The sequence below is a fragment of the Lactuca sativa genome, chromosome 2 (genome assembly GCF_002870075.4).
Source record: "Lactuca sativa cultivar Salinas chromosome 2, Lsat_Salinas_v11, whole genome shotgun sequence".
NCBI classification, from domain to species: Eukaryota; Viridiplantae; Streptophyta; class Magnoliopsida; order Asterales; family Asteraceae; genus Lactuca; species Lactuca sativa.
In genome coordinates, this window is record NC_056624.2 from 199898812 (window position 1) to 199911003 (window position 12192).

The 12192-nt window shown below is 31.7% G+C and overlaps 1 protein-coding gene across 1 annotated transcript; it reads left to right on the forward strand.

The window, feature by feature from the left end:
* Positions 1 to 609: 609 nt before the first annotated feature.
* Positions 610 to 1281, forward strand: LOC111916278 (mitochondrial import receptor subunit TOM9-2). The gene has a single exon (XM_023911896.3). The coding sequence runs from the start codon at positions 706 to 708 to the stop codon at positions 988 to 990; it is 285 nt and encodes a 94-aa protein (XP_023767664.1). The 5' UTR covers positions 610 to 705; the 3' UTR covers positions 991 to 1281.
* Positions 1282 to 12192: the final 10911 nt, after the last annotated feature.

The following is a 12192-nucleotide window of genomic DNA, read 5'->3' on the forward strand; positions in this document are numbered from 1 at the left end:
GTGCTTACCCAGTTGTTTATGTTTTCAGGTTCTATCGTTGATCATGAGAAGGCGAAGGCAAGACTATATACACTCATCAACAGTATTGAGGATATCGCGTTTCCTATATTACTCTGATTTTCGATCGATGTATTTTGGAATAAATGTTTTTTTATTAATAATAAATTTATAATTAGAGAGTTTTGCCTTATTTAAAAATGAAATTTTTTTGGTTGTGAAAATGAGACGTTACACATAAACATCAATAGCCCCACACATTTCATTAATGATTGTCCCATGTAAGATGTCGTGAGAAAAATCTATAGAAATCATTCATAATTACTGAACGAGTACAAAAACAAAAATGACTTATTTTGAAACAAAAAAATATTAAGGACTAAATATGCACAAAAATATTAAAGACTAAATGTGTACAAAATGAAAAATATATTACCATATTAAATCATTTTTCTCGGCTAACCTGAATAACCAGTCATAAGGACTGAATATGTACGATTTAACAAATTGAAAAGATAAATATGATAAAGAAAAAGTCAGTTATCAAATATATAAGAATCCAATAATTTATTACCCCTTTTAAGCCGATAAAAATACCAATGTTTCAAACCAAAATAACCCTAATGATCCCTAAATTGAGTAAAGCTTCAAACCAGCAGCTCGAAAGAGAAAATCACGAAACCTTGACGCCTACTAGTTCAGCCAGTAATGGCGGCGAAGAAGTCCAACAGCGAAGGCGTTCTATCTAGGGTTTCATCAACAGTATCCGAATCTCCAATCGTCTACAAAGGCAAGCGCGCAGCTTCAGATGCGGGTTTCGTCGTCAAGAAGCTCCTCAGGAGCACAGGCAAGGCAGCCTGGATTGCCGGAACAACTTTTTTGATCCTCGTTGTTCCCCTCATCATTGAAATGGACCGAGAGGCTCAATTGAACGAGCTGGAGCTCCAACAGGCTAGCCTGCTCGGCACTCCATCTTCCGCCGCCCCGCACTAAGCCCTAATTTGATCGGTCAGGTTTTTCTGCTTAATTAGTGGTTTCGAATGATATAATTTGTGAGGATTTTTATTTCCTTTATAACAAAGTATTTTTTGTTTATTCCTGCTGTTGTTCCATAGATGGGATTATCACATGGAAATCGAATTTATCATTGTTGATTAAGATGAGTATTGTGATGGATGAACACAATTGGGGAGCTTGCCTCCTTGTTATCAATTGCATATCTTCCATGAAATCTATGATTGTTATTTGTTGTTAAATTCTTAAATATTGTTTGCTTTGGCTTCAGCTTGCTCTATACTCTTTTAAATTGTTAAACGTATTGCTTCCAAGTTTTCAAATGCGCGAATTTTATGGTTCTTTGTTACGTTGGCATAGTCCATATTCAAGAATTCATTTTGTTAACTCTCATAGGGCATCATTGAGCTGTGTGAGTATTCGATAGAGATGTTATACATCATCATCTTGTTCGTGTGATATAGCAATTTGTTGCAAACGACTCATTGGGAGTCATTAATGTTATTGTGTGATTCTGTCCCTTAATTTGAATGGCTGCATATTAGATGTCAACTGAGACTATAACGCATTGGATGCATATTAGATGTCATCGTTTTGGATCATGGTATAATATGCAAACATCAATTACTATGAAGCTTTCCATCTTTTAGCTGTAGATAAAACATTTAGAGAAGCTGTCCACTTTTTAGCTTAAGAGAAAACATCCATTCATAACCCTAAATCCTTGTCGTTTCCATGATAATCTTTGCCTTCAGTTTCTATTCCACCATACATGGAAAATGTTTTGATTTGTTTATTAAATTGTTTTGACAAAACTGTTAGTTTTTATGTTTGATTTTCATGTTCTTTAGTTGCAAAAACAATGTGTGGATCACTGAAGACTAACTCATCATCAAAGATGAAAGATCAAATATTGTGTTTGATTTCTTTTTCTTGAATTGTTTTTGTTTCTCTTTGCTAATTTTCAAACTGCTCAATTCCTCTGTGAAAAAAAAACTCTGAAAAAAACACCATAACATTCCCCCTTTGGGCGGAAATAAGTATTTTGGGGATGTTCTTTTGTATATGTTTATGAACAATCAAAGTTTTGTTTCATCCACTGTTTTGAAAACCGGACCGGCCAGTCGAACCGGGAACCGGTAAGGTTTTCAGTTTTTTAGCCTCCGAAAACCGCTAGTATGTATGTCAAACCGTAAAAAACCGGTGATTTTCTGTGAACCGTGGCTCGACCGTACCAGTTTAACCGCCTATAGAACCATTTTTTGGAAATTTTTGATATCGACAATACAATACCCAATCCCAAATCGCAAACGCTAAAGTCAAAACCTAATGAAGTCGACTGCTTTTCCTTTTGCTTTTTCCAGTTCCATCTCCTTGGCTAAATGCTAAACCTGTGTTCGACGCCTTCATCTTCATCACTCCATTCTCGAAGCCACTGGCCCACACTTAATCGATTTCGAAGCCACTGGCCCACACTTAATCGATTTCTTGTACACTACCGGCGAACTCCACAGGTGAGCTGGTGGAGCTGCAATTTTTCGACCACACTCCACAGGTGAGTTGCAATTCTGTTTATCATTGTTTCTCTTTCTCTGTTTTCAGTTTATATCTAATGGATGTTGATTGATTAGTTATTTTTTTTGGTGAAAGTTTGTTAGAAAATATTCGAGAAAAAAAATATACGAAAATAAACTACAAAACAAAAATACAAATAAACATAAGTCTTCACTATTGACTAAAAATACCAATAAAAAAAATTGTTTATTTGTTTATCATTTAAAAGTTAAAAAAAATAAGAAAATAAAATATATATCCCTACTTCTCCATCCTCCTCTTTCCATTTACCCAACTTCCTCTACAATTCATCTCCCTCTTTTTCATCCACTCCCGCCTTCACCTTCACCCAATCTATAAACCAAAATCAAACCCCAACCTCTTTCCCTATATCTATGTTAAGAACCTTAAATCTTGTAATCGACCTCAAAAAGAAATCGATATGATGAAATCTTGAACCTTAAATCTATGTAAGATCATGAACAGTGAGATGAAGAAATCGAGGTGAGCAACTGGTGTTTAAATTGCTCGCAGGTGGGTTTTTCGGTGGTGGTTGTCGGGGGTGATGATGTTGATGGCGGAGATGGTGGATGATTGTTTCGGTGGTGTACTGGTAGTCAACGGTAGTAATGTCAACCGGTGGTAGTGTTAACAATAAAAGTGGTTGTATTGCTACAACTCCGCTCCATCTCTTCTTTCTCTGCTTCTGTTTTTAGATCTAAGGGACTTATCCCTTCCGTCATCATCACAAAGTCCCATTCTTCTCCTATGCTTTCTACATTGAGAAACTATTGTAATGCTCCAATAACTCCTCCATTTCTTTCAACAACTTCTCTTGTCTTTTCGAAGCAAATGTCAATCAAGAAACCTCTCATCACTAGGTGTACGATGTGATTCTTATCTATTGAATGTAGGATTGCAGGTGAAACAAAAATGATAAAATGAGGGTGGCAACGGTAAAGGAGGTAGTGGTTTTGAGCTTTGAAACTGGGAGTGGGGTGGGGTGGGATGAGGTAAATTTCCTATGATGGTTGTGTAGATTTCTGGTGGAGGTGTATATTTTCAGTGATGTTCGTTAGGTGTTCTTCAACAAAAGAGGAAGAACGAGAGAAATATATATAGATATTATGTTTAAAGTTTAAAAAATGTAATTAAAATACTTTTTAATAATTAAATATAATCAGAAATGTCAAAAATAAATGAAAAATAAATAGCAAAAGGCACTTTAGTCATTTTATGTCTCACAAGGGAGGAAGCATGCAAATTTAAACTAACCGGGGATGAAACATGCAACTTTTAACCAAACGAGGATGATCCGAGTTAATTTTTGAAAATAGTGACCTAACATGCACGACACTTGTACGAGGGATGATTTGTGTAATTTACTCAAATATCAAACATACAAATTATCATGAAAATAATTCACCACATCTTGATTCTAGTCTTAAAAAAACAAAGTTCACAATATAAACATCAAAATACCATGAAATGTATGAAAATCCAAACTTCATCACATTCTAATTATCATCTAAAAGAATCTATGAAAATGTCTTTTAAAACAACTCTATCATCATCTTCAATATCAAATAGAAATTTAATTTTAGCAAAACTTAAACTAAAATAGAAGAATAACAATAATATCATTGTAGTTTGGTGGTTATTCTTCACCAGTATTCTCAAATTCATTATAACTTAGTTCACCTACTGGTATTTTATCAACCACCTAAAAATCGATTTTATCAATGCTTTTGTAATTGAGCGTATCATAAGACTTTTTGTTATCCTTTAACCTAGAAACGAATATTAAAATGCTCTTAAATATAAATAAAGAGAGTGAAAAAAAAAAGTTTGAAAGTATAAGTTACCTATTTTATAGACACAAATTATAATGAACATAAACAAGGTTGTTAAGCCTTTGATGCTCCAACCAATTCTTTCTTTTAGTGTAGATTTTCTTGAAAATACTACAATTCCGCTCACACTCGAAAGAAGAAGCAATTTGGTTTAAAATTTGAATTACAAATTTTTGCAATTCCGAAGCATCTCCACCATGTAATTTCCATCATTCATCTAATGGAAAATAACAAAATAATATTATAATCTTTTTACTATAATTCACCATTAATAAAAAAGTGAAAAATGTTACCTGGATGAGTAGTATTTGAGAAGCGAAAACAAGTGTTCTACTAAAACTATCTTCATTCTCACGAAACAAGTTTAGTTGGCCTATGAGAGTTAGACCACTGATAGTACAAACACTATCGTAACACTCAATCATATCAATAAACCCTACAACCACCTTTGGTTTCTTACAAAAACTTTCTTGATCGTATTGAAAATCTGAATTCAACCAATAAGTAGCAGCATGAAGACTCTTACGCAACATCCTATCCCAACGATTTTTAATGATGCTAGTATAAGGGTCGTGCAACCCTTTGTTGTTGCGCAAGAGTTTCTTAAATCATTTCCCCCTATACATACCTTCGTATACATAACATAAAAAAAGAAAGGAAAACATCATTAAAAATAATAAAACTGATAATATATTTTTAAACACCATTAAAGAATATAAAAAAAATATATTATTTTAAGCAGTTTCTCACCGGAATCATAAATCCATAAAAGTCCTAACATTGGAGTCATCACCTTTCCTGTGATAGCACAATAAATCCAAAAGCTTTCATTCAATATGACAAGCTTAATTTCTTTTGTTTTTTCCAATCTAATCATTTTTTTTTAATAATTCGGGGAGGTGACAATAACTTGCAAATCATGTTTATGATCACACAAACTCTTCAATGCGATAAATGCACTACCAAAATGAGTGTCACTCGTACAAATAATGAGTCTTCATGTTGTTTATGGTCTTTCAATACGATCAAGAAAAAGTTTTGTAAGAAACTAGAGGTGGTTGTGGGGTTATTGATATGAATGATTGAGCGTTACGTTACTGCCAATGGTCTAACTCTCTTGGGCTAATTAAACTTCTTTTGTGAGAATGAATGTAGTTTTGGTAGAAAACTTGTTTCTTTCTGGCAATACAACTCGTCTAGGTAACGTTTTTCAGATTTTTATTAATTGAGAGTTATATTATAAAGATTATAATATTATTTTGTTATTTTCCATTAGATGAACGGTGGAAATTATATGGTGGAGATGCTTCGCTATTGCAAAAATTTGCAATTCGAATTTTAAGTCAAACTGTTTCTTCTTCTGGGCGATCAGAATTGAAGTGTCTTCGAGAGAATCCACATTAAAAAAAAAAAAGAATCGGTTGGAGCATGAAAGGCTTCATGACCTTGTTATGCTCATTATAATTTGCGTCTACAAAATAGGAAACTTATACTTTCAATTTTTTTTCACTTTTGTTTATTTATGTTTAAAAGTATATTAACATTTTTTTTCTAGGCTTAAGGATAACAAAAATTCTTATGATCTGATTGATTATGAAAGCATTGATAAAATCGGTTTTTGGGTGGTTGATGAAATACCGAAAAGTGAACTAAGTTATAACGAATTAGAATATGGTTGAAGAAGAACCACCAAACTACAATGAATCAACAATTTTTGAATCCCAAGCTTCTCAAGGTTAGATTTAGGTTAGATTTTATGTAATTCTATCAATATTATTGTTATTCTTCTATTTCAATTTAAGTTTTCTCAAAATTAAATTTCTATTTAATATTGAAGATGATGATGGAGTTATGTTAGAAAACATTGACATAGATTCCTTTAAATGAAGATTAAAATGTTATATTGTTTGGATTTTGATACATTTTATGGTATTTTGATGTTGATTTTGTGAACTTTGTTTTTTTGAAGACTAGAGTTAAAGTATGGTAAATTATTTTCATGATAGTTTGTATGTTTGATATTTTTATTCAACGGTGAAGACTTATGTGTATTGGTATTTTTGTTGTGTAGTTTATTTTTATATAAATATTTTTTTGAATATTTTATAATTTTAAATACAATAATGATATCATCCGGTTTTTTGGACCGGTCCGACCGGTTGACCAATCGAACCGGCCTCCACAGTTCGATGGCCGGTTTGGTTTTCAAAACCTTGGTTTTATCAAATGGTAGTAAAAGATAGAAATGAAAACATTTAAGACAAACCAGTGAACTTGACAGTTAAGATAAACAATTATTCTTTTGTTTTTTATGTTTATGACATGTTCAAATGATACCACTTTGGACAACTTTTGATATATGCAAATGACGTTTTTCTTGTTTCATATATGTCCACTAAACAACATTACAGAAAACGATTATTGTTATGCAAATCAAAAATAAATTAGAAACAACGTTACAATAAAAAGGTCAATAAGCAAAATGCTATACATGTGATTCATATATCTCCATTAAACTAAGCTTAAACATACCTAGTAACACAACCAGTACACATTTGTGAGTTAACAACTTTTCATCTGGTCCAGTTCTTGTCCAACACCCAAAGCTTCCTCCTAATCCATCTTTGTCTTAGTCTTGTAATTGTTCATCTCATTTTCCAATGCAACTACTTTCAGTGCAAATTTACAAGCTTTTTATCATTATTTTTCTTCGATTTTACCTTGTTATTTGATCAACTAGTGTGTCATGATACCACTCCTTTTGAATATCTGGATCCACCCATTCATAAAAATAATATTTGTTTTTCATTGGATTCTTTAATTTCACTACAAGAAATATACCCTTTAGCGGCGACACTATTAGCGGCGACAAGGGGCTTTACCGGCGACTCTAGCTTGAGTCGCCGGTAAAACCCCTTGTCGCCACTAATAGTGTCGCCGCTAAAGGGTTGTCACCCGAATCCGCACTTTCCTCCTCTATTGCATCTCAACCGTTCGATGAGATATCCAATCCAACGAGTGGGGTGCCTTATCCGGTCTAACCTAATACCGGCGACACAGATGTCGCCGCTAAAACTCCAAAAAAGTCGCCGCTAATAGTCTGCTAAAAATGACGCGGTACCCTTCCCTCCAGTTTGTCGCCGCTACTACTGATTGTCGCCGGTATTGCCCCTAGCGTCGCCGCTAAAGGTGTCGCCGCTATTGGTCATCACAGATAAAAAAAAAACGCACGCAGATAACCTCCCTTCTTCATATTCCTTTCTGTTTGCTTCCAATTTCCTTCACCATATCGCCGATTTCTTCTTCAATCTGCTTTTTTCAAACAAATTTCTCCTCTCATTGTTCCAAGCAAGTGTCTCTAGGTGTGGTTAAAGCTTTGGGATCAATTTCTACCTCCATTTCTTGAAGAAAGGTAAGTTTTATTTTGATGATTTCATTTTTATGTTGTATGAATTTCGATTTGTAGCTTTATGTAGTGATTGAATGATAATAAATTGCTCATATTCTTTATTTTTGGTGGTGTTGTTTTGGATTAGAAGCATTGTTCCAAGCAAGTGGTTAAAGCTTTGGGATCAATTTCTAGGTACCTCCATTTCTTGAAGAAAGGTAAGTTTTTTTTTGATGATTTCAATATTTATTTTGTATGAATTTCGATTTGTAGCTTTATGTAGTGATTGAATGATAATAAATTCTTCATATTCTTGTTTTTGGTGGTATTGTTTTGGATTAGAAGCAAGTTATTCAATTTTTTGTTTGTGGTTATTTAATTGCAATTAGTTGTATAGCTTCAAGTTGTATTTATATGTGAAATTATGTGATAATTGTCATATGTGAAAATTGGATTGTATATTTTGTATTTGTTTGAATATATGTGAATTTGGTATATATATTCCAATGTATGTGTGTTTGATGTATATGTGGTATATTAGTAGAAATTATATGTATTTGTTATAAGTAGAATGTTATTGTGTGTATGTGAATGTATGTATGTTTGTTGTAAATGTGATATATGATTGTGAAACTTTTGTATTAAGTATAAATAGGATGTTATTATGTATATATGTGAAATTATGTGTATTTGGTTTAAATAGGATGTTATTTTGTGTGTATTTGTATTTGGTGTATATGTGGTATATGTATGTAAAAGTATGTGAATTTCACCTTCTTATGTATTATGTAAAACTATGTGGTTTTGGTATAAGTAGGATGCTATAATTGAAATAAAAAAAAAATACATTATTTTTATAATTTGAAAAAAGAACACAAAAAAAACTATAAAATTGTTTAAAAACTTATATACAAAAACTAGAAAGCTTCTAGTTTTTACCCAAGCTAACTCCAAATTAATTAACCAATAAGTTATATAGTTAACTTATAATTGGAAAAAAAACTATAAAATTCTTTAAAAACTTATATACATTTTAATCTCGACGGTAAAAAAAACAACACAACTACATAATACGTATGTAAACGTATGTGGTTTTCTTATAAGTAGGATGCTATAATTGAAAAAAAATAAATAAAAATACATTATTTTTATAAATTGAAAAAAAAACACAAAAAAAAACTATAAAATTGTTTAAAAACTTATATACAAAAACTAGAAAGCTTCTAGTTTTTACCCAAGCTAACTCCAAATTAATTAACCAATAAGTTATATAGTTAACTTATAATTGGAAAAAAAAACACAAAAAAAATTATAAAATTCTTTAAAAACTTATATACATTTTAATCTCGACGGTAAAAAAAAAACAACACAACAACATAATACGTATGTAAAAGTATGTGGTTTTCTTATAAGTAGGATGCTATAATTGAAAAAAAAAAATAAAAATACATTATTTTTATAAATTGAAAAAAAAAACACAAAAAAAACCTATAAAATTGTTTAAAAACTTATATACAAAAACTAGAAAGCTTCTAGTTTTTACCCAAGCTAACTCCAAATTAATTAACCAATAAGTTATATAGTTAACTTATAATTGGAAAAAAAACACAAAAAAAATTATAAAATTCTTTAAAAACATATACATTTTAATCTCGACAGTAAAAAAAACAACACAACAACATAATACGTATGTAAAAGTATGTGGTTTTCTTATAAGTAGGATGCTATAATTGAAAAAAAAAAATACATTATTTTTATAAATTGAAAAAAAAACACAAAAAAAAAACTATAAAATCGTTTAAAAACTTATATACAAAAACTAGAAAGCTTCTAGTTTTTACCCAAGTTAACTCCAAATTAATTAACCAATAAGTTATATAGTTAACTTATAATTGGAAAAAAAAAACACAAAAAAAATTATAAAATTCTTTAAAAACTTATATACATTTTAATCTCGACGGTAAAAAAAAACAACACAACAACATAATACGTATGTAAAAGTATGTGGTTTTCTTATAAGTAGGATGCTATAATTGAAAAAAAAATACATTATTTTTATAAATTGAAAAAAAAAACACAAAAAAAAACTATAAAATTGTTTAAAAACTTATATACAAAAACTAGAAAGCTTCTAGTTTTTACCCAAGCTAACTTACAAGTAATTTTAATTAAAATTAATTAAAAAAATGCATAAATAAAAATTTTTAATTTATTTTTTTCATTTCTTTATTACTTAATTTTTGTATTATTTTAGATGTAAAAAAATGTGGATTGAAAAAAAACAATGCTAATTCTGTATACTAAACTCTAAACCCAAAATTATGTTTCAGCAACATCATGTCTATTGATAAAAGCTGGACTACTAATCCATATCGAAACCATCCCGAGTTCCAAGCAGGACTCAAAGCTTTTATTGAGAAGTCGAAGTTGCACCTTGATAGTAATGGTAAAATCAGATGTGCGTGTGAAAAATGTGATAACCGTTACTTCAAGTACCCGACTGTACTTAGTCGTGACACACAACGTACAACACAAAACTCTGGGGTTTTAGCGGTGGGTGAGAAAGGCGAGAAGTATTATGGCCAGTTAGAAGAGATTATAGAGTTGAGGTATACACATGATTATTCAACTGTACTATTTCGTTGCAAGTGGTTTGATACTCGAACAGGAGTTATTTCTAGTGATAGTTTCACCAGTATCGACACACGACGCGAAGCATACAAAGATGATCAACTCATATATGCGTCACAAGCCAAACAGGTGTTCTACATCAGAGAGCCAAACAATAACCATCGGTGTGTTGTCGAGCATGTTAATCATCGAAGTATTTGGGATCTACCATCGAACGATGACCTTGTTCAAAATGTTGACAATGTCTCACACGAAAATGTAGACAATGTCGATGTACTTCAAAATATCTCTTCATCCGATGCTCCACTTTTTATCGATTTCAGCATGTACTTTCAAAACATTCCTAGAGTCATTGTTGATGTAGAAAGTGCATCTGAAGTTCCTCCGCCAACTGGTAGAGTCAATGATGTTTCTGATTGCGATACTGATTACGATGACACCGATTCTGACTATGATACCGAAGAAGACACTAAAGGATATGAGGAAGATTATGATTAGAATAGTTCTTATGTAATATGTATTTGTAATATGTGTTTGTAATATGAACTGTATTTGGATTTCTAGTTTAAATGGAAATGTTTATTCCTATCTAAATGTTTATTCCTATCTAAATGTTTATTTCTATCTAATGTGTATCTATAATAAAAATTGTATTTGTATATCTTATAATTTTTCAGGAAATGATGAGAGTGTGGCTGTTGTTTATGTTTATCATGGCTGCTGTCATGGGTCGTGGACATGGGGGAGACGGAGCTGAGGACCCACCTTTCCCAGGTGGTAGAGGTCCTGGCCAGCACGAGCAGGACGATAAGTCTTATCATGAATTTTTATTTACTATTTTTGTTCAATTATCATAAATTAAATGTCGTTTCTAATAATTTTTAATTACATTTGTAGTTGAGGGATGTGCCCGAAGGAAAGCTCGAGGAAAAGCAAAAAATATAAAGCTTGAAAAAAGCAATCTTGCAGAACCAGGGGAAACCAATAGCCATGCAATTTGATAGGGATATCACATTTAATCCCGTAGGAGAGGCGGGAGACATGTTTTCCCGAGAAGTTGGGAAAACAATGTGGCAGATGGTCCCTTTCGACAAATGGAGTTGGAAAAGAGTTTCCCCTGATATAAAGGACACTGTATTACAACATTTAGCGGTAATTATTTATTTAAATATATTTTATAGGTTTAACTATAATTGTTTCTTACTTGGTTAACTTTTTTTTTTTTTTTTATTGTAGACAAAGTTTGATCTCAATCAAATGTACCAGGATGCACAAGCTACTTTATTGACAGAGAGTTTTTAAGCAGCCTTGTTAAGAGGTTTTCGAGAGCGTAAAGCCGACGCAAAAGAATATTTCAAGATGGTCGGAGGGTATGAAGATATCCCAAGAGCATTGGCAAATCCTCCGGATGGTATGCTTGTTGATAACTGGGAGAAGACAGTTGAGTATTTTCAAACTGACGAACACAAAATTGGTTCAGAAAGGAACAAAAAAATCCGTGAAAAGCAAACAATTGTGAATCGTGGGGGTTCGAGCTCGTATAGCAGTACTTGCTATAAGAAGGTACCGTACGATACATGTAATTATTTATTTAAAATATAATCTAATTTTTAAACTTAAACAGAACCTTAAGAGAGTGGAAACATTTCGCAAAGCTCATACCGATAAGAATGGTGTATTTGTTACTGCTGAATCGGAACAACAATATGTAAGTATTTAATTATAATTTTATCATATATTTAAATGTTTATTTAT